At 40.9% G+C, this 22,844-nt stretch overlaps 3 protein-coding genes across 4 annotated transcripts; 2 read left to right on the forward strand and 1 right to left on the reverse strand.

Moving 5' to 3' along the window:
• The first annotated feature begins 1,947 nt into the window (after nucleotides 1-1,947).
• rela (RELA proto-oncogene, NF-kB subunit a) lies at nucleotides 1,948-14,306 on the forward strand. Its single transcript, XM_088417052.1, has 11 exons — nucleotides 1,948-2,094; nucleotides 4,035-4,070; nucleotides 4,186-4,331; nucleotides 5,760-5,905; nucleotides 7,372-7,463; nucleotides 8,040-8,174; nucleotides 9,139-9,243; nucleotides 9,578-9,793; nucleotides 9,873-9,953; nucleotides 10,030-10,116; nucleotides 11,276-14,306. Exons 1-11 carry the CDS (start codon nucleotides 2,088-2,090, stop codon nucleotides 12,088-12,090), a joined length of 1,866 nt encoding a protein of 621 aa, XP_088273178.1. The 5' UTR covers nucleotides 1,948-2,087; the 3' UTR covers nucleotides 12,091-14,306.
• An 821-nt stretch (nucleotides 14,307-15,127) lies between these two features.
• Nucleotides 15,128-18,862, reverse strand: c1h11orf68 (chromosome 1 C11orf68 homolog). Of its 2 annotated transcripts, none has more exons than XM_088417067.1 (3): nucleotides 18,716-18,862; nucleotides 17,611-17,703; nucleotides 15,128-16,578 (listed from the first exon to the last, which is right to left on the reverse strand). In XM_088417067.1, exon 3 carries the CDS (start codon nucleotides 16,569-16,571, stop codon nucleotides 15,831-15,833), a length of 741 nt encoding a protein of 246 aa, XP_088273193.1. In that variant the 5' UTR covers nucleotides 16,572-16,578; nucleotides 17,611-17,703; nucleotides 18,716-18,862; the 3' UTR covers nucleotides 15,128-15,830. The 2 variants fall into 2 exon arrangements, with proteins under 2 accessions (XP_088273193.1, XP_088273202.1); XM_088417076.1 differs by lacking the exon at nucleotides 18,716-18,862 and adding an exon at nucleotides 17,796-17,877.
• On the forward strand, nucleotides 17,820-21,516 carry drap1 (DR1-associated protein 1 (negative cofactor 2 alpha)). Its single transcript, XM_088417089.1, has 7 exons — nucleotides 17,820-18,165; nucleotides 18,471-18,543; nucleotides 18,817-18,910; nucleotides 19,115-19,240; nucleotides 19,316-19,406; nucleotides 19,471-19,559; nucleotides 20,696-21,516. The coding sequence occupies exons 1-7, from the start codon at nucleotides 18,124-18,126 to the stop codon at nucleotides 20,880-20,882; spliced, it is 702 nt and encodes a 233-aa protein (XP_088273215.1). The 5' UTR covers nucleotides 17,820-18,123; the 3' UTR covers nucleotides 20,883-21,516.
• Nucleotides 21,517-22,844: the final 1,328 nt, after the last annotated feature.

The following is a 22,844-nucleotide window of genomic DNA, read 5'->3' on the forward strand; positions in this document are numbered from 1 at the left end:
GCGTTTTTAACATGGGCATATACTTTTTATTTCAATTTTGATGAATGCATGGATTTGATTTGCAATGCAATTATGCATCGCTGGTGTTTTAGCTCCATATTGTGACGTTGTTGTGGTTTATGTGACGGTATTACAACTTGCCTACGTCGCCATCTTGTGGGCAAAATGTGGAGGCGTTCTTTCCTCGCCCTTCCTCTTCAAGTCATCAACTCTTTTTCCTTTTGCCTTGTGCCGATTCAGATCACATTATGGGATACGCAAAGGAGTAAAAGAGACGACGAGTGAGAGTGACTGTTGTCCCCTAGATTATTTTGGTCCTTTGTGTTACGAAAAACAAAATCAACAATGAAACTATTCCCCAGACGATGACTTAATTCGACCGGGAGTTGCGGTTTGAGCTTCTCCCACCCACACGCGATCTTTTTCTGATCCCCAAAATGCGTCATCTGGGTATTTCCGCGCTGTTTTGAGTGGGTGGTGACGAGCGTGCCATTTTGGCATCAAGCTAAACGTCGATGCAACCGGAAAAACATAGGTCTGTCTTATAAAATAAAAGCTTCGACTTCCTGATTCGACAATGAATGTGTGTACCCTTTAGTGCCGAATTTACAATCAATATTTGACACTTTCTTCTTTGGACACATGCTTATGTAAAATTTGAAGCAAGAATAGGCGGCACGGCAAAATGTCACGGCGAAAAGCTCTATTGTCAAAATAAATAAGCATTCCTAAGTTTATTGGGACATTTTGCAGGATGTATTCATTTTGTTCTTTGCTTGTTGCTCATGGCAACCCATTATGATTATGTAGCCATCTTATTGGCCCCCACACATAAGGTAAAGTTTTGATATCTGGTTGTCCTGTTAACACAATGCAGGATTCTTATACCCCCTGGCAACCTTCTTTTATTTATATTAACTGCATATTTACATTTGAATATCTATGTATTTTCCCTTTGTTTATTGTAAAGATTGTGCTCCTAAAAATACCCTCAGTAACCACAATCCGCAAAGTGGAGATACAATTGTCATTTTTTTAATATTTGTTCCCTTAAAAAAAAAAGCTTCAGTTAAAAAAAATAAAATCTGTACATTTTTATTCTGGTCCGATTTATAAAGAAAAATATCAATACAAATTGCTTGGAAAAAAGCAAGGTAAACCTATGGTCATAAATCCATGTTGTAAAGCTTGAGTTTTTTTTTTTTTTAATAAAATTGCTATTTTTTGACTGATCTGATTAAAAGCAGGAAATTTGCTAGAAAAATATCTGTGTACACCTGCTGTAGAAAAAGTTATGCCCATGAATGAAAATCCACAATAACTGAACCGTGATGTAGCCAGTGAACACTGTAATAAAATACATATGTTTTATTGAATGAAATCCTATCTGCAAGCCCTGGCCAGCCCTCACTGAGGTGTTTTGAAACCCCGGGGACCCACTTGAAAGATTTCTGGCAACGCCCCTGAGATTTCATTCTAGTCAAAAAACGTCAACAGAATAAAAGGGATTTTTTTTCTGACAGAGAGCGATTCACACCGGTTTTATTGAGAAATGTCTCTCATCTGAAAATGTTCGGTGAAGAAAAAAAAACTATTGAAGTGTTTCCCCTGCACAAAAGCATTAAAAAGTTGGAAAACTATCTCAAATCCAGTTCACCTGCAAAGCTGTAGAAGTAAATTTTGTATACTGCAATTTCACCCAAAAGCTCTACTTGAGCATATTTATTAATTTCCATTTCTTGTAACTTTTATGTTGAAACCAAACCTCAATAAACTATTGCTTGCAATAGAATAGTCATTTCCACTGCAATAGTTCTTTCTTTTTTTTTTAAAGCTAAGTCAACAAATCGATGTGGTGTCATAGGGTTGAGAACAATAGTGTTGCTACCGGCTTACCGGAAAACGCGTGTGTTGTTGTCACATTTGGCTTGACAGCATGTTCCAGCTCTGGGTGGGTGGAGAGAGAAGGAGGCGACTCCAGCGAGTAGCTCCGACTCGAGACGCCTTTTCGCCAACACTTCGTACGATTCGGCCTTCGCAACCTTGACAAAAGAATCCCAGAAAGCCCGCTGGGTGTTGTGGGAGCCATGGCCAGTAAGTGAATCTTCTTTCACCCGCTTTGCTGCGTGTTTGCTCACTTTTTTTTGGGACCTTGGGGGGAAGGGGGGGGGGGGGGGGGGGTGAAAGTGGACGGGGTGTTGTTTTGCGCCCTGGGGAATCCCCCCCGCGACCGGTAGCTTGTCAACGTTTGTTATTCCTTTATTAAGTACGCGTGCGCTCCCCTCAAGATTTTCTTAGAAACAAAAAAACTTTAGAGGAAAAGAATAAGCTTTTTTTTTTTGAACGTTGAGTAGGGGACGGGCCTATTGGGTCACGCATTTCCTACTGCGACTCTCGAGGCGCACCACGGCGTTTGTAAACGAGGTCATTTAGTTTTCGACAGCTTCTTTTCGGATGTAAACTGTCGCCTTTTTCGCATCCAAAAGACATTTTTGTGCGTGTGAGCAAAACACTTACAATTCGGCATAAATCGGTGCCAAAATTAATTGGGGTGGAATCCATCGTAAGATTATAGTTTGCGAATATTTTTTAAAATTTGATTTTGAAATGATTTACTCAATACATACACTGCAAAAGGAAAACATAAAACAAGATAAAAATATCATTAAGACGTATCACCCAGTTTTCATGTTAAAAAAAAGTTGGAAGAAGTGCAAAAACTTCATGAAAACTTCTAGTACTGATGTCATATTCAGACACTAGGTGAATTTTATACTATAATATAATGAAATGGCTAAGAAATAAACCAAAACAGAAAACACACCTCCTAACAGTTATACAAGTTCTATAGGTTCTGAAGTCAATGCCTGATTCGAGTGTTTTTGTAACACGATCTTTTCAAACCTCTCTTTAAACACAGCAAATGATTGACAGCTGCTTGTTGTAAGTTCTTACCTGAGATCATTTTAAATCATTTTATTGGATGTATAATCGGTGTTTGAACACTGCGCCAACATACTGCACATAAACTACATATAAAGACAGCAGCAAAATGAAAGTTGTAAGATTGAATGCAAGTGTGTATCATAATTAGTTTTCTCTTTTTGTGCAAGTTCAACACTATTAGTTTTGTCTTCTTTTTAGGAAAATAAAGATGTGGACTATTGCAACGGTAATAGTCATTATACGAGTAAAACATACCAATCTCATTTGCTGTATGAAAAGTAAAGTGATTCTCAAAGTTTTTACACAGGGTACTATATTTTACTTAAAAGTAGGGCTTTCAAAGTTAAAGTGTTAACTTAGGAGATTCATGTAAAATGTATAAAGCGTTAAAAAAGTTCTGCATACTGTGGAATCTGAACTTTGCTAATTTTGCAACCAAACAGATCATTTTTTTCATTTTACTTTAAAAAGTTGCTCAACGGCTCATTGGAGAAAAGATAAAACAAAATGTTACCCAATAAAATATGTTACAAGATTCATCGAAAATAATTGTTGAAAAATTGTGATTATTCCCAAATAATCGCGGAAAATTTTGCGATCGCTTGAAAAATGTACTCGCTAACGGCACAACTCAAAAGTTAAATACAACAGAACTGAATTGAACAAATGACTGTATTGGATTGCACTAATATGTTGAGTTTATGGCACTCATGAGTATCACGCGTTGTCTTTAAGTTTTACTCAACCACCCGAAATCGTTATGTCGGATTGACCTACAAAATTTTGTAACCAGAACACAACATACCTCCACTGTCTTTGAGTTAGTCGGTGCAGGTCTGACCACATGACCCTTATGTCACACTTCACTTCATTTTATGAATTACAACAATTCATTAAGCGTGCGAAACTGGAGAGTGGCTTTGTCCATTTGTCATTTGACACCATTTTCTTTTTTTTTTTGTCGTCGCTGCCATGCACACAGAGAATGAGAAATTCTCACCAAGCCACAAAAAATGTGCTGAAACATTTTTCCATGTGTAGCACTGCCCTTGCGATCATTTCAAAATTCCCCTTTTTGTCCATTGCAGGTGTTTATGGATGGCCAATGAACACACTCAACCCAGGTAAAATGAATCACCCTGAGAAATTAACACGATTAATCAATCACCCAACCCCGACGTGACCCCTGTTAGAAGGTCGTGCGGTACATTTTAACCGTATTATTGTCGCTGTGTCAAGTCCAAACAGCGAGCCCCTTCATCGAGATCATCGAGCAGCCCAAGCAGCGCGGCATGCGGTTTCGCTACAAGTGTGAGGGGCGCTCTGCGGGCAGCATACCCGGGGAGAAAAGCAACGACACAACCAAGACCCACCCGGCCATTAAGGTGAGTTCGCTTGATCCACAAACTGGAATCACCGAAAAACGCCGGCTAAGCACCTCGCAGTGTTTATATTTGTCGACGTTAACCAATATTAATTATGTGATTCCAAAACACTTTATTTTATTATCCTTTCAAATTGATCTTACAACATATTCTCTAATAAAGACTCAAGAGTGAAAACGCCCTGTAGCTTCCACTTACAACCCAGGCTAAACTAAAGACTTTGTTTTTACCAATTACCGTATTTTCCACACTATAAGGCGCACCTAAAAGCCTTCATTTTTTTTAAAGCTGATGGTGCGCCTTATAATCAGGTGCGCCGAAAATATGGATCAATATTGATATTGGGATTCGAAGATGGGGAATGAAGTGATAAAGTAAGATTTACCTGTTTCTTTTGTGTGTTTACAGTTAAACAAGGTTGCTCATATGGACTTTGAGTTATTATGCTATTGAGAGTTTAGAGTTCTTATTTGAGTTATTGCTTTGAGTATTACCATATTGTGATTGAAAAAGTTTTAAAATATGTAATTAATTGAGGGTGCGCCTTATATATGGAAAAGGTTTTAAAATACGTCATTGAGGGTGCACCTTATAGTGCGGAAAATACGGTAACTAATTCAGTCCTAAAGTACTGAGGTAAACAAGTACTTGAGGTAATTGAGTACTTTAGATACTTACGTACTAAAGTAAAATATTACTCTCGTACTAAATACTAAGGTAATCAATTTCTTGACATACTAAAGTAATCAACTACATTAGGACATTCGTGTCAAACTCAAGCCCTGAACCCACCACAACTTCCAATACCCTTGGTAAACTCACTTCCAAATTTTGAAATTGTCATGTATGATAAATAATAATGCGTAGATTTTGTGAGATTTTTGGGGGGGTTACGTTTGTTACAGAAGCGTCAACAATAATGCGACAAACTCATATCTTTTACTTAAATTTCGAAACTAAGTCTTCAATGTGTGGTTTACAGTAATAATACTGTACGATGATTAAGTGTTTGTATGATTTCCTTATGTTATTGGCCTAAGGAGCTAAGTTGTTACTACAAAATGGTCCCGGTTCTTTAGTTACTAAAGTCATCCATTACGTTCGGTAATTAAGTAAACAATTACTTCGTAATGAGACTTTTTTGGATGGAAAAGTTTACATTAGGGACCTGTAAGACAATTGACACCCATGGGATAATGATGATGCCATTTTGGTTTCATTTTGTCACATGGAAAAAAATGCTTTTTGTTTTTTTTCTGTTCGTTAGCTTCCATTAACTGCAATTATCTTGATGCTAGCTTGCAATGCGAGCTAACAGAAATAACCACAGAGGTTCCGATCAAACGTTTGCTGCTTTTCACTCAAAATTCAGGCTTCTGGCTTCTCACGACGCTTTTATTTTTGTGCGTGTGAACACATGACGCTCAGGTGCACAACTACAGCGGCCCCCTGCGCGTTCGCATCTCTCTGGTGACGAAAAACACGCCGTACAAACCTCACCCGCACGAGCTGGTGGGAAAGGACTGCAAGCACGGCTACTACGAGGCCGACCTGCAGGAGAGGCGCATACACAGGTACGTCTGGGAAATTTTGAGGGCACGCAAAAACGAGCCGGTCCCGACATTGAGCCGCATTTGAGCGGGAGACTTTTTAACGACGCTGTTTGGGTGAGGCGGTCTTCGGGTTCCTGTCTGGCGCTCAGAGTCAAGTGAATCATTAACAGCGCAGATTGGGTCACGGCATGTTTGCTTTTCGGCTCTTGTACACACGTCAGTCAAAAGAAAAATCATTTCGGAACACAATTCGGGCATTGGCGTAATTGCTGTCGCATAATCACAAAGTAGCGACGTCAATGTCAGATGGTTTAGCGATCATAAAAATGAGTTTATAAATCAACCTTGTTCCGCCTGGCAATGTTTGTCACTGCTGATAGACAGTATCTGTTCTAACTACTATAGATTGACCAGATTTTCAAAAGTAAAAATATGCAACAAATTTATATATATATATATATATTTAAGACTGCTCGATTTTTTTACAATATTTTTTAATATATATATATATATATATATATATATATATATATATATATAAAAAAATATTTTTAAAAAATGGAGCAGTCTTATATATATTTTTTTTTTTTCCTTCAGTTTCAATCCCCACATTAGGGGGGTCGACCTATAACCTTATTAAAAAAAAGCCTCAAAGTATTTAGATCATTTTAATAACACACAACATGATGTGTTCTTATTGGACAGGCATGATACAGTACATGTAACCACTAAAGTCAGGCATCGTTTTTGTCAAATTCACCCAAATTTCAGTAAAAACGTGCGGTCAACTTATAGTCGAGATCGACTTGCACCCGAAGAAAAACGGTATTTATAACAAATTTAACTGGAAGGCAATTACGGGTGACAGTGCAACAGGACAGACTGATCAATGCACTCACCGTGATCCCACTTTTTGTTCACGTTTTTGTGCCATTGTCGTCAAATTTGTATCCCCCCTCCCCCTACCACTTGATAAGCCATGCTTCTTGTATTGGTTCATCAAACAAATCATAAAATGTTTCCATGTACACGTTGCAGTGTGCTCATGGATTTGTCATTGCTGGTTGGTGCATCAAATTAATATTTCTATTGATATTTGAGATGTCCTACTGTGTGGGTGGTCATTGAAGGCATCTCCAGTCAACAGTCACTCTACTCACTTTCTTTCAGTGCTCCTTGTCCAGTAAACAGTGATTGTTGAATGTGAGCATGTTTTAGGGGGGCAAAACCTTGTTCATAAAACCAATTGGCGCAACGTAACTCGCAGTCCCAAAACTCGCTCCGGTCTGACTTCATTTCCTGTGAAGTAGTTCTACTTTCGAAATGGCTTTTTCATTGGTTTATCGTATAAAGCGTAATGACATCTTTATGAATGCCATACGTGGCGTTCGGTACAAAAGGCGCAAAATCGGGAGTCCCGGTTGAGCGGGTCACCCTAAATTATACTTATAGGAGCATGAGCAAAATAACTGAACGGTTGATTTCAGTTTTCAGAACTTGGGGATTCAGTGTGTGAAGAAGAAGGATGTGATTGAGGCCATCACATGCCGGCTGCAAACTAACAACAACCCCTTCAACAGTGAGTAGTGGGCAAATATACGATATCTTATTTTCCAAATATCCACAGTGCTAATGCTAACGCTCAGTTCCAGGAGTGATGTTCCATCAAATAGCGACTATTCACACATAAAACATTTTAAAAAACATTTACAGACTGTAATATAACAATATTAAGCGTACAGGACCAGTCAAAAGTTTCAATTCAATATCAATTCAAAAGTTCGCAGACAGATTAAGAGAGACCAATGTTTCAAGGGCCATAATCGGACCATTCGATTAAAGCCCTCGATTAGCCTTGAGTCGATGACCTAGGTCATCAATTTCCCTTGAAACACTGGTCAAAAATAATTGGACACATAGTCTTGCCAAAAAAACAAAAAAATTGCCTTGATTTTCTTCATGTTAAGGTTTTAAGATTTGCAGATGATACTGTAAATTCCTACCATCACCTTGTATCCTTAAACATACAGTACAATCACGTTTGTTGCTAATGTTAAAACATGATTATGAACGCATCCATAGCTGCCTTATAACAGGATGCAGTGATATGCCTCAACCGCACCCTCATCCTCTCCCTGTTGTGTCATGGCTGCAGTTCCCGAGCCCAAGGTGTGGGAGGAGGAATTTGACCTGAATTCGGTGCGGCTTTGCTTCCAGGCCTCCATCACGCTGCCTACAGGGGAACTCCTCTCCCTGGAGCCTGTGGTCTCCCAGCCCATCTTTGATAACAGTGAGTGATGCCGTGTGTATGCAGAGCGCCACCTGCTGGATCTTAAGAGGCATATGGCCACTGGTCATGATTTTAAGTTCAACCTTTTAGATATTTAACCACGTTACAAGGTTCATTTCTCACCTTAAACAGTGTTATTTCCCTTCATTGGTGACTTCCTAAGCATTCATTGTTTATTCTGAGAGTACATTGAGAGTATGGGCAAAGAATGAAACGTGTGCCAGGTTGTTCATCTGTGGACTAACGAGCATATCGGGAGCATTATCAGTCACAATTAGGAGATCTGTGAAGGTCAAAGCACATTCATTAGCAATAGAGTGAAACCCCGTTCACATTTGTGTGACTTTTATGTAGTATAACACAAGTTTGCAATACATGAAAAGACTGCGTTGTTCTCGATGTCAATGCATCACATGTTAGTGCCGCTGGTCGCTTTGGTCGTCGAGGCGCAGACGACTTTTGTTTCAGGCTCCTGCTGCGGCTGTCTCAGTTGAAATACGTTCAGGATGTTATAGTGTACTTTGGCTCCGCAGTCTGCAACATTTTTCTGTGCGTAAATCTTGTAGTAAATGACAATCTTGATTCTTATGTAAATTGATTTTTTTTTTTTACAGTTGTTTGAAAATTATAGTTTAGTTGACTGAATTACAAAACAAAATGAAGCAAAACAAAGCATTTCCCCCACAAAAAAAACACGAAAAGTAAAACATGCTCAATGAAGTAATCATAAGTACCTGAAATAAAAACTAAAAATAGGAAATGAGGTGGACTTATGGTGCACTTTCCACACCATATGGAAGTACTTGGCCTACATTCACCCATCAATACAAAAGAACAAACAAATTAATAAAACTTTTATACTTTTATACGCCTGTTTGAAGCATGTGAAATCTGCCTGCCAGTAATCTCATGCTTTTAGTGTTGCTTAGTCAAAGTATCTTTTTTTTTTTTTTCTTTGTCGCAGGGGCTCCAAACACAGCAGAGCTGAAGATCTGCAGAGTGAACCGCAACTCAGGCAGCTGCAAAGGCGGCGATGAAATTTTTCTACTGTGTGACAAAGTACAAAAAGGTAAAACCGTGCTGATTGGCGTTTTTCTGAAATTTTTCCGCATCAGCATGTTTCGGTGTTTCTATTGCAACTGTTGCTCCTGATACAAACTACACACCCTTTCACACTGTTAAATAATATATTAGGGTGAGAAAATAAGTGGATTTTGTCATGCAAACATGTGGGAAACATTGCCCCCTGCTGGTAGGATGACAAAGTGCTTGATTTGACTTGTAATCAAAAAAAAAAGTGCTTGACTTTTTAAACGTTAATATCGCCGTGGATCAGTGTAATTAATCGTGGCAGCCAATATCGTGATTAAAACGATGTTCGAACCGCGCCTCCACCCCCGCAGAGGACATCGAGGTGCGCTTCTTCCAGGACTCGTGGGAGGGCAAGGGCACGTTCTCCCAAGCCGACGTCCACAGGCAGGTGGCCATCGTCTTCCGCACGCCGCCCTACCGCGACACCAACCTCAGCGAGCCCGTCCGCGTCAAGGTGCAGCTGCGCCGGCCCTCGGACCGCGAGGTCAGCGAGCCCATGGACTTCCAGTACCTGCCCGCTGACCGGGGTACGATTCGCAGCTCCCCCCTGGCGAATCTGTCTTGGTAATCGTCTGATTGAGCTTCTTTTTTTAATCCACCTTCCAGACGAATACCGCTGGAATGAGAAGCGGAAACGCACCGGCGATATGTTCCAGAGTCTGAAGCTGGGAACTCTGTTGTCTACAAGTAAGACCTAAATTAGCGTTCTACTCATCTTAAGGTACTTTGATAATGATCGTGGTTATGCCCGTTGGCATTTCAGGGTCGATCCCGCCGCCCGATCGACGACACTTCACTCCTGCCAGGAGGACAGCCCCAAGCAAAGCGCCGAGCATGATGCCACCAGCTTGTGAGTCTTGGCACTTATTGTCCTCGTGGTTTAGCGGGATTCAGAAGGTCACATTCACGCAGATTTCATACTTAGCCGTTTTCTGCGATACCGCCATCGTCAACAAACCTTCCGCCCTTTACGTCTCGTGCACGGGTGCCCAATAAAGCTCAGCTCTTTTGCAGGGATATTGCTCAACAAAGAGTAAAATGACCCAAGCAGGATGGGCGCGTTTAAATACGGTACAGTACATGGAGAGAATGCGCTCCCTGTCAGTTTTCTCCTTTTTAGTTAATCGGGAAATCTTCTGAAAAGCCAGCAGGAAATGTTCTGACATAATTGGTTAACTATACCATAGTAAGAAGTATATATGACACGAATGGCATTGGTACACTTTTATTTTGAAGTTCATCCCGGAAGCATGCTATAGTGACAACTGTCAACTTGATCTTTCCCTCATTTCCTTATATTGTGTCTCAAAAACAAATAAATAAAAACACGAAAATCAGCTATATGGAAAAACAACAGGAACCGATTCAGAGACCCTAACATAGAATTAGTTGTGACAAATGCTACTGGCATTCAAATATGCTCTTTTCTGGGCAGAACAAAAAAAAAATCCAGTTTTTAGACATTTTATTTTAGACTGAAGTTAAACACAAAACGTTACAAAGAAATTTCAATTGGCTTTGTTTTTGTTGTTGTTGTTGTCGTCAGCCAGACAATTTTTAAATGCATTACAACATAGGACAAAGAAACTTTTTTTGCTGACCTAAGTAAATACTGAATAACCATGAATTGTAAAATAGTCCGCTGCTCTCTCATATCTTTTTTGTAGTATTGAGTAAAAAAATTGTTTCAAGATATGTTTAAGTCAAAACCAAGGTTTTTTTTCTTTAATAACATGTCAAAATATGTGCTGAAAAATTGAATATTGCTTTAAAAAGTAGTTTGGTCAAGACAATAATAATTAGTTTGCTTTCATAGGGGATGAAAGAAATCTAACAATATTTCATCTTGAGTGCCTGAAATTGTCAGGCTTTGACAATATTAGTTTTCTAAATGCTTAATCATCATCGATTATCATCAATAATTATTGATTAGTTCTCGATGAATCAATTTGTCGTTGCACATCCATGCGGAAATTTTATTCGTGGCGCCGGTTGCGTTTGTGCTACAGTTCCACCTGGTGCCAGCGGAGTAAAGCCGCAACCGATCTTCACTCACATGCAACCGGGCCAGATGTTCCCGGGTCAGACCAAGGTGGAGGCCTCCCCCTCCCCCTTCTCCGCCGCCCCCTCCCCCGCCCCCTCCTCATCCTCCAGTTCGACCACGAACCAAACATGGAAGATCATGGAGAGCTTGAACCTGGGCCCGCAGCCCCAAGCCGTCCGGGTCAGCAGTTGCTCCGTGAACCCCCCGTCCGTTTCCAGCCAGGACTACCCCACCGTCAACCTGTCGGACCTCCAGGAATTCTTCCCCAGCATCTCCTCGGTCATCACCCAGGAGCCGTCGGCCTCGCAGGGGAGCGCCGCCTCCTCGCAGTCCGCCGGCTACTTCCCAATACTGGGCTCGCAGTACCCAGTGGACGCCAGTACGGCCGAGGAGGGCATCCCGCAGTTCCCCAGCTTTTCGGAAGCCCAGGCCTCGGGAACCCTGGACAGCCTCGACATGGCGGACTTTGTGGACCTCCTGAACCCGCCGGACGGGAGCGGCGGCCAGCAGGTCGGCCCCCCCTCGGCTGCGGCGCCGCCGCGGAACACTTCGGACCCGTCCGGCAACCCGGGAAGCACCTGGATGAACTATCCCAACAGCATCGTCAGCCTGCTCCAGAACGAGAGCATGATGGACGTCTTGACCAATAACAACAACGGCCAGCAGCGGCCCGCCGTGCTGGACGATTTTGACGAGTTGATTTCCGTGGATGAGGATCATCTCATTTCCATTTTTAACAGCGGAAGCCAAGCCGGTTTTGTTTCGGGACACCCCACTTAAAAGAGCCCTGGTCATCAAGCACGTCTGGAAAGCCCTTTCAACATTTAGTCCTGACCAACCTTAGGCTCCATGTACCGCTCTACTCTTTGTCCTCGCCAGATTGACAATTCAGAGCTCTCAAAAACAACCTGTCTCTCACCAGTTTTTTCTTTTTCCACTAGTTCCGTACATGCGCCCTAACTTGGATATCAAGGATCGCGTCCAGTTACTAGTGCAGCGGTTCTCAAATGTGGGTACGAGAAGGCATTTCAGGCGGTAGGTGAGATTTTATCAGGGTTTCTGCAGGTATCAGAAAATCTTATTTAATGCTTTTTAATACCCTAACAGAACAGCACGTTGGCTTTTTTAAATTAAAAGCAAATTAATTGGAACACAAAGCAACTCATTGCTAAATTTATGCTTTTTTTTTGTTAAGTTTTATACGGATATGCATTGTCATTTGTGACGCAGTTTCACGGCAGACGGGTCAGAAATAAAACATGATGTTACACAAACTATCTTCTGGAGTTGCTAATTAAAATCCGCCGACTTAAAAGCAACTTAATGCTAAATTGTGTGGTAGTGACTCCTTTGCAAAACATTGTACGCCTTTGTGTTCAGTAACCTTTACAGTGCAGGTACCAAAAATAAAACATGTTACATGATCTAGCATCTGGAATTGCTGAAAAAAATACGCCTAGAGATACCACTACAAATGTAGTTCCAAAGTTTAATGAATCGGGGGTACTTGGAAAAAATGTTTCGCAGAGGGTACAGAAATAAAAAATGGTTCAGAACGTCTGTGCTAGTCGCAAAAAATGTAACTAATAAGACACATGGATCTTAGATTTGGTATAGTTGTATAGTACAATAATTGTCCTCACTCATAAGACAATTCAACGCTCCATTAGTCGAAATGAGAAACTACTGTGCTGCACTAGTTATACTTCTAGGCTATATATATATATATATATATATATATATATATATATATATATATATATATATATATATATATATATATATATATATAGTGTGATAAAATTATACTAGTCAGTATGTCAACAAGTATTGTGTGCTATTGTGTCCAATACTTTTATATTTACATCAAAGGACATCAAAGAACACCCTAGGGAGCTGAAATTTCACCCAGATGGTAACAGCTGGTCAATAAGTTCAACATGGCATAACCACTTAATTATCTCACTATAAAAAGTTTGCCAACCCTTGACTAAAATACTGCGAGAATGATGTGGAAGAAAATAAACCGAAATTGATCAAAATACCGCACAAGGGTTCAAAACTGATCAACTTTTTTTTTTTACACTTAAAACAAAAAATAGCGCAAGCATTCTTTTTATCGTAATCCTATCTCAATCTGAAGTGATGGCAATTGACAATGTTGCTATTTTTAGTAAATAAACATGAAGATCGGGCCCGTCGGCCTTGAATTTGACACCTGTGCTCTAGCGCTACTCTATTATTAGTAGTAGCATGCAGATGTCAACCTGTGAATTTTTTTTTCTAATATGTACTTGGTCTAAAGTGTATTGCAGATGAATCGACTTTGAGCTGAAAAAGTTGATTAATTGGTTCAACCCTCACGATGTACATCTTGTTCTAGATAGTCGTAGAAAAACTTGTTACTATAGTCACATACTAGTTCTGCTAGTGCACTGAATCGTATTACTAATGAGGACAAAGCATGCTAGTACATGGGCCTAAAGTTGATTTTTTTGGGGCTATCGAATAAATGCTCAATTGGATTTCCGTAAGGCTGACAAGGAAGGGACAGAATGTAGCTAAAAAAAAATTGCCTTGTTGGACGTTTTATCGTGTCTGATATTTTTTAATAATTATTATTATAATGATAACAGGTTTGCCTTTTTGACTAGTATTGCAAAGAGACTTTAAGGTAAGTCTATGTAGCTGTTTCTTCAATCTTATTTTCTTTCTAATGGTGATATAATGGACCAATGTCCTTTTCTTTTTTGCATCTCTATTAATTGTGCTCAGAACCAAATGAAGGCTCTACTTGTAAATAACACAGAGGACATTTATGTCTGTTGAATAACGATGAACTGTGAAAGGTTTCATGCGGTTTGGACCTCTCCCAAATCATACCAAGGGATGGAGTTTGTTGTATTTTTTTTTAATTATTATTATTAAGAAAGAAATAGCAAAACTGATCTTGTGTCAATGCAATTAAAATGTCAGAAATATTTCTTTCAAAATTTCCATGACAAATACGATTGAGTTATTCGGGCCACAGCACACTGGTGGAGAATCACAAATTTACTGTTTGGCAGAAGCTTCGGGATTCTAAATTCTAACCAATTTGCTTTATTATCATAATAAAGGATATGTTTTGCACTCATCTGACAGTAAATTCATCAGATTTGCAGCACAAAGCACCAGCCTGAGTTTTCAAAGGTAGCGATAGACCAGCTAAAGTTTGGCTTTTTAATCCAGCTCGCCGACTTGAAGAAATGATCAATCACAAGGAAAGCGATCATGTTAATATCCTAAAGTATAGCGGAACTATCGGTGGTATCTGTTAGCAATTAAAAAAAAAACTGTAATTTGTTCATTTCATTTTCAATTATTGAAAGAGTTCTTTCAATAAATAGTTGAACACATGGGGGTTGAATAACACTTGTAATGCCTGTGTTAATTTTCTAAAGAAATTAAACACATTTTTTTTTTTTTTTAGATATCCTGCATTTTTTTTCTCTTATGAGATGGATCATCAAAATTTTTTTGTCAAACTTTAGAACCCTTTGCGGCACCCGAGTCAAAAATGTTGCCCACCCGTGGGGTAGACCGATTATTGGCATGCTGAAAATCGTCTGTAAAGTAGGATGATCAATGTAAAATTATGGCGGGGGAATGTTATAGTAATATCAGATCGGGGCGCCTTCTCTGAGTCAAAAACGATCTTTTGCAAAACAGGGAGAGAGCACCAAGGACTTCCGGTGATCTCTGGGTCTCATTTTCTGTTTTTTTTTTGTTTTTTTAACAAAAAGGTCTTTCCAAGTTTTACATTAATACCAAATAAGGAATTGTTTGTGTCTGTCTGTGCGTGTGTGCGTACGTGCCAATAGGTGTGCAAGCAATATGTTTTATATGGTAACATACAATTATTCCATCGGAGTTGTTTAATATTTTATTCAATTTTTTATTACATGCAGATGGAGCCTGGGATCTCCCTGAACTTTTTCTTAGAATTTTACAATAACTCTTTATATTGAATAAAATAAAATAAAAACAATGCAAAACGATCTTTTGCAAAACATTGTTAAAAAATGTGTAGACATTTCAAAGGCGATTTCTTTTTGTTTTGACATCAATATTTTGCTTTTTACCGAACATGAATATCAGCTCAAAATATCCGTTATCAGCCTCATCGACTACCGGATAATAGGGTATCGGCCCTGAAATAACCATATCATTCTATCTCTATTCAAAGGTGTTTATTTTGGCGATGATGTCATTTGTTGATAACAAAGACAATGTGACGGTTTCAAAAAGTCAAAGAAATGTGCAGAAATGTGGAGGTTTCCCACTAAGGTAAGTGCAGATACTGTCAACCAGCATTCGCTTATAGCGAAAAGCAATTGAAACGCCTCAACTCACTTCAACAACATTAAAGAGGATAGATTCCACCTGAAAACCCTGAGATACACTTGAAATGTGTACTGGATTTTTTTTTTTAAACCCATAACATTGTTGTTGGTTTTTTTGAACAGTTGGAAGTAGGCTTATGTGACAAACATGTTGGTGACTTTGTTGATGATGCGTGAGCGCCTGGGAACACACTCCAAACTGAATTTACTTTCATAAATGGAGGGCAAAAGGTGCCAGCGATTGTTGCGGTAGATTCCCAGGTACGAGTACACGTCCGGCTTGTAGAACAGAGGACACTTGACCCCCGAAGCCCGGATGTCAGTGTCCAGCTGGATCACCTGGCTCTCGTCGGTGAAGTTCCGGTTGTACACACAGATGACATGCTGATTTCCTGGGTCATCTGGGCTGACTTTGATGCTGTGGAACTTGCCGTCCAGCGTGGCTCTGGCCAGGCACTCCCAGGCGTGGTCCACCTTGAAACCACGATCCAGGTGCATGAGCCACTTGCCCGCCAGGACGCCGTGGTTCAACGCCAGCTCCTTGATGTTGTCGAATGTGATGGCTCGCTGGCTGGCCAACAGTTTTTCCCAGCTCTCCTGGAGCGCCTCCACATCTCCGTTATCGAAGCTGTCGTCCGGGCCCCGTACGGAGAGCCAGCCCACGGGGCCCACGCCCCGCTCCTCGTCGCCGTATCGGCTCACTCGCGACGGCCGGTTGCTCTCCAGCCAGTCGTCAAACTCCGACCTGGGTCTTTTTCTGGAGTTGAACACGATCCAAGGGTCCATGTCGGAGGCCATGGCCTCAGCGGCGTAGTACTCGGCGCTGAAGGAGGCCTTCATGTAACCTTCCAATGGGGATGTCGCCTCCTCATCCATGATGCTCCTGTTCAGTCACATGAACGTTTCTGTTTTAATGGAACCTTCTCTTATGTTTGCAAGGAACGGGAAATCCAAATTCAATATTTTGTGCAGAAATGTGTTCTATTATCCAAAAATATCAGAAACAACTTTTTTGTGTGTGTAAACCAATTGACTAAGAAATATTTTTTCTTTTATTGTTTATTTTGTGTACCTTTTACATGGTTAGTGAAGCAGCAGGTTAAAACAAGTAACCTAAAAAATTAAAACCTTGCCTCGTTGGCTGTTATTTATGCCTTTATTTCTTTTGGCAATATCTTCTTTTGCCAATATTCATGTCCTTACTAGTCTGTAAAAATGACTATTATATCATGTAGTTTTGCAGTCCTTAAAAATTATTACTACTGATAATAAAACGAACATTTCTTCATGATTCCGATAAGATGAAAAGGATGTGATAGGGCCCAAAATCATCTCACGTGATCGGGATTTGGCTATGGTTTTGTTAATTCTATGTACTGTATACGTTTTGTTTTCCGTTTCTTGTTTAATTTATCGAATGTTTCAAAGCAATAAAATTCCTTGCCACGCAGTTTAGAATTTTCTCAGACGGGCATTACGATTTTCTCGGATTACTATCGTCCAAATACCCTCACAATTAAAACCTCGATGGAAAAAAAATGCACGGGCCCGCAGGCCGCGAAAGGTGAACCGCCTTATAGCGAGGGAAACCGTACACAAGTATCTGCACTTTCGTTTAGTTGTACAAGTAGACTGCATTATCTTGCAGGACTAGTTCACATTTAGAGGAAGCAAAAAAAAATACCCACCACCCTACAAAAGCAGCGTTTCTAACATTTTGAACCAACCGTTTAAACAGATGTTCATTTTCGTTTCGGTGAAAGTGGGATTTGCTAGTCACAAGAGCCACCAAATTAGCGCTTCTTATCAACCGTTTGCCGTGAAACCGTTGTCGGATTTGGAATATTTGGTTGCAGAAAATATAACCTCTTCTGAATGCCAAGAAAAAAATGGATGCAAAGTGTTTATACGGTACCTGTTTTGCCCAACTTGGTGATCCAGCAGTCAGACGAAATCAAAACGCGAGTTCGCCATCATACTGTAACCTCCGGTCGCTAGTAGGCGCTCTCTGTAAAGTAAAATAAAGAATAAAATTTCAATGTGGCAGCAAGTTGGGGAATGTGTAAAATTGTTCTTAAAATGCCATAAATGTGGTTGGACCTTTTTCGAGTTGTGATAGTTTGAACGGTGAAAGGGAGCAGAACCGGGTTAAAAAATGACGATTTTGTTTGACGGTTCAACGAAATTACAGTCGTCAACATTAAACAAGGCGCCAGGACCCTGCGGGCACCAAACTACGCAACCGGTAGCGGAGTGACGACGTGCTGACGTGCTAACTGCTAAGCTAACTACTAGCCTGGCAGGGACGGTCTCGCATTTATTTTGGTGTCTGCGGCTGTGAGCCTTTTCTTTCCCGGTGTAAAATTTCATTTTTCTGCGTGTTTGTCGGCGTGTGTGCGCGTGTGTGTTAGGCAGGTTCGCTTTTAAAATGCCGAGCAAAAAGAAGAAATACAACGCGAGATTTCCACCGGTAAGTGTTTACCGACGCCGGTGTCCTGTCTAGCTAACATGAGCTAATCTTTATGATTGCTAATTTGTTATTTAAACTTAATTTGGTGTAAGGTGTATTAGCTTGAATAACAGACACGGTATTTACTTATCAGTATACGTTGACACGCAGTCATATACCACCAAATATGTAACGGCATTAATCGCAACTTCGACACCATTTCGTATTGTTTTTAGCATGGCGAGCTGCTTTGAAAGCGTTAAGACAATTTTTGGAAGTCTACATCTCAGCTACTGGTGTTTGTGCTTTTATTTTATTTTTTCCAGGCCAGGATTAAGAAAATCATGCAGACAGATGAAGAAATAGGCAAAGTGGCCGCAGCAGTACCTGTTATTATTTGTATCCTTTTTTGTCAAAAGCATCACTTTGTTCCCTTGTTTGCAACAGGGTTGAAAAAAACGGGAATGTTCAATTGTAATTAATTATTTTTTAAATGTAAGCCTAAAATGCTCCCTGAGTAAAACAAATGACCTAAACTATACAGAAGTATATTTATTGACAATTTTCTTACTGCTAAACCCTGGCAAACCCCATTGAGTTTTTCAAAAGAAAATTCCACGAGTCTGTTCGAAGTCATGTTGAGCCACAGCAGGTTCCTTGACACAACATCAGCGAGAGCCCTGGAGCTTTTCTTGGAGTCGTTGCTCACTAAAGCCTGTCATGTCACCCAGTCCAAGAATGCTAAAACCATGACGACGTCACACTTGTAAGCATGACCGTTTTATATTATTTCGTAACCTGCACACACAGATACTTGCAAAGCCTTGCTCTGTACAACAAATTGCTCGAACAACCAATTTGATAAGCTCATTTATCGACACCCATGTCACTCACTGGAAAGCCTATGCATACATACTCAATGTCAAATCTGAAAGTAATGCTTGTATTTTGTGAACGTGCGTGTGGATAGAAAGCAATGCATCGAGCTGGAGCAGCAGTTTGATTTCTTGAAAGACCTGGTGGCAACCGTGCCGGACATGCAGGGCGAGGGGGACGAGAACAACACAGAGGCAGCAGGAGAAAGAGTACCTCGCAGGTATTCGACATGACAAAACATCCTCGCCGTTTGTGTTTCTTCTTTTATGTTGATGGATGTGCCCTTTTTACCCAGGGGTCGAAAGCCAGGGTCCGGTCACAAAAACGGAGGGCCAGGCTCCAAAGGCAAGGACAAGAAATTATCCGGAACCGAGTCAGAGCAAGAGGTAAGAGGTGATTCAGCATTTTCAGTTCTTTCCTATATTTAAACATTTGTGCGTTGGGCATAAGGAGGACTCTGAGGACAGCGAGACTGATGGGGACGAAGAGGACGGCTCTCATTCAAGCACAAATCTGCAGGCGGCATCCATGCTCCACAGGTACGGCCTCAAACGCATCTCCAAAAATGAATATTGTCTTCTGCACTTGTGCGCTTAGCCAGCAAAGCTTCATCACCGTTCGTCTAGCATGTGCACAATTTTGAAAGCGGGTGACATGAATGACTGCGTTTGCCCATTAACACAAACACAAAAAATGTACGTGAGGCTCAACAATAGTAGAGCCCGGGAGTCGGCAACCTGCGGCTCTGGAGCCGCTTGTGGCTTTTTAGCGAGACTCCCTGGAGCTTTTTCAAAATTTGATAAAAATGGACAAAAATGGGGGGGGGTTAGAATATAATTTTACTATGGTTTGCAAACATGTCAGAAACATAATATTCCAATGCTATAAAAATAGAAGAATGAGTACATTTGTAAGTATTTTTGATTTAAAAACTGAATGAATAAAACAGTGCGGTGACATCCATGTTTGATTAATTAAACTGGAATTCCATTACATGATCTCTCCAGGAAAGACATCATGTAATGGCAATTTTTTTTTAAATTATTATTTCTGGCTCGTCAGTCGGAAAATTGTGTCTCTGATGGCGATGTCCATCTGTATAAAACTTAGCAAAAAAAAAGGGGGGGGGGGGGGGGTACCATGGGAGCGGCATGGCACAGTGGTATTGTTTTCATCTCCCACCCGACAGGTTGTGGGTTCAATCCCTGACCATTAATGACCATGTCGACGTCTCCTCGAGCAATACGCCAAATCCCCAGTTACTCTTGATGCTGTTTCATTGTCAACCATTTTGTGTAGCTCAAGTAGAAAAGTAAATGACCATTTATTTGTTGCAAAAAAACTCAATTCACTAAAGCACAGTTTAACAAAAAGTTGCTTCATGTTCCAATTCATTTACTCTTAAATTGAAAACAAATTTGTACTGATCCCGTCGTGGCGTTATCAAGCATTTAATTACATTTGCTGATACCTCCAGAGCCCTGTTGAAATCTTTACCCCTTAAAGCAGGGGTGTACAAATCTAATCCTCGAAGAACGCCATCCTGCATGTTTTTCATATTTCTGGACAGACCTGCCCATGTGCCTTCATGTACCCACATTTTCTGTACCCACAAAGCGCTGCTAATGTCGTACTTTGCCCATCTTGTTTCCACCCCTTCACACGTCGCCTTTAGCGCCGGCGAACCCCCGAAGCACCCGCACGGGGGAAACATGGTCCAAGGGGACGGCCCGTCACCGGCGCAGCCCCGGGGCGCGGTGGCCTTCGCCCCGCATCCTTCCTTGATCATCACCGCGCCACCGCCGCAGGCTCCCGTGCTCCAACAAAACGAGGACTACGACGACGACGACTATGACTCTTAGCTCACCTTTATTCCTCACCTCACATCCACAATTTACTTTTTAGTTTCTGTTGCTCTCACGGCGGTCGCTCGGAGCAGAGCAAAAGACTCTTCATTGGCGAGAGGCCACCGGAGGGAAAAAAAAATCTGGTTGTACATTGCGTTTTAATTTTGTGTTCTCTTTTAAACTCGAGCTTTTATTTCATTGGAGACGAGAATCCAACCAAGATTGTTTTAAGGAGTTCCGTTCTGATTCATATTAAGATTTGGTTTTTCCCCGTGCCTACATGCATGGTAGGTGTGGTTTATGTTGCTTTCTGGCTCTTCTCTCTCACACACTTTTTTTGTTCTCTTTTTAATTCATATTTTTATCCCCCCACCCCATCCAAAAAAAAAAAACCTTCCAACACAGCACGCTGAAGAATTTCCACTTTTCTGTTCCAATCTTCGATTTCATATTTCTTTCTGTTTTTGTTACGTAACCCCTTCCCTGCTTTTTATTTTAAGATACTTTTAATGATATAATTGAAAGTAGACACAGGTTCCCCACTTTGTCCATGTCAAATGTTTCCAAATAGGCAGAAAGAAGTTGCATTGTAAACTTTTTAAATGTTCTTTTTATTTTGTACCGATTAAATAAAAAATGTCAGATTTAAGTTTAGTCCCACGTATTTTTCTCCTATTCAAGTCAGGAGGGTAGAAAAAAATGGTACCAGAGAAACACAACTGAAACGTACCTGGACAATGCTGTTGTTTTCTTACCACTAGATGGAGTAACGCTCTTTCAGAATCTCTGCGCCGGACTTTGGCATTTGCGTTTTATTTTGCTGCAGTGGCGGACGTATTTTCATTTGCCATTTCAAAACGGACGTGATAGAGAAAGGAAGCGGGGGAGGGCAACGGGAGCCCATCAAGGGGCCCCGCAAGGAAGCGCATAGTTTTCACACGGCAGCCGGCAGGGCCAGAAGGTGCTCCTGTAATTTTCCAAACATTTCCCTTTACAGTGAATCATTTTTTGTTGTTATTTATTTGCGCCCTCTATAAGCAAGAAATTGCACATTTAAATCGGACGAATGAGCGTAAAAAACATGGTTGTCAGTCACAACGTAATTTGGCCCTGTAATCATTTCGAAAGAAATTAATCATTTTAAAACCAGCCTACTTTTGCCCTTTCTTGTATACGTTTTGTGACATTTTAAACATAAAATCCCAATACAATTTTAGAAGCAAAATTTGCATCTCGGTGACATTGTTTTATTTTACAAGCCACTACCGGAAACACGCTTTGTTAAGCACGTAGAACTTGATGTTGTCCTGTCACCTGACTTCCGGTCGGACAAGGGAAAAAGTTTTGACTCCCCCACCCTCTCTAGCACGGACATAGAAGTTGCTTCGAGGTCCGCGGGGCGACGAATAGGAATATAATAACACGCTCTGGATGGGATTATCGCTGTTTTCAAGACGGGAAACTCCCTTCGTGTACATCGGAGTGGCGCAACGGACCGAACCAGCCGCTCGACGCCGCTCAGAAACCAGCACCGTGAGGATGAGGAGGATGGGGTCCACCACTTTGGCAAGATAAGGGCCGGCATGTTGTTTTGGGAAGCCGTTACTAACGAGCATCGTCGTTTCTCCTGTGGGATTTTCTTTTACGTTTGACCACTTTGCTTGAAGTTTTGTGGGGAAACGCGCAGTGGTCACCCCTGAACGTTGTCGTAAAAACACACTGGTCCGGCTCAACTGAATGCTCCCTTTTCCTGCTATTCTTCTCTGCACTCCTCTGCGTTTCCTGCTTGAGCTGGCCCACACTACTTAATGGCTAAAAATACTTAAAAAACAGACCTCAAGAGTCCAGTCAGGAAGCCTGGATGAACCTTTGTCAGCTTATTGTCTTTGCTGCCCTCGTATTCCTTCAAAAGCTGTGATTAACTTTACTTAATGACCAGAGATATTTAACAATTGATCTTCAAATTCAGTCAGAATT

Source organism: Hippichthys cyanospilos, chromosome 1 (genome assembly GCF_059441005.1).
Source record: "Hippichthys cyanospilos isolate Australia breed blue-spotted pipefish chromosome 1, RoL_Hcya_1.0, whole genome shotgun sequence".
NCBI lineage: Eukaryota > Metazoa > Chordata > Actinopteri > Syngnathiformes > Syngnathidae > Hippichthys > Hippichthys cyanospilos.

Coding starts and splice junctions, on each gene's coding strand:
- c1h11orf68 (XM_088417067.1), bottom strand. CDS start 16,571: ATGGATGAGGAGGCGACATCCCCATTGGAAGGTTACATGAAGGCCTCC.
- rela (XM_088417052.1), top strand. Junction 4,332..5,759: donor AGACCCACCCGGCCATTAAG/GTGAGTTCGCTT, acceptor CATGACGCTCAG/GTGCACAACTACAGCGGCCC. Junction 9,954..10,029: donor GGGAACTCTGTTGTCTACAA/GTAAGACCTAAA, acceptor TTGGCATTTCAG/GGTCGATCCCGCCGCCCGAT.
- drap1 (XM_088417089.1), top strand. CDS start 18,124: ATGCCGAGCAAAAAGAAGAAATACAACGCGAGATTTCCACCG. Junction 19,241..19,315: donor GGAGAAAGAGTACCTCGCAG/GTATTCGACATG, acceptor CTTTTTACCCAG/GGGTCGAAAGCCAGGGTCCG. Junction 19,560..20,695: donor GCGGCATCCATGCTCCACAG/GTACGGCCTCAA, acceptor CGTCGCCTTTAG/CGCCGGCGAACCCCCGAAGC.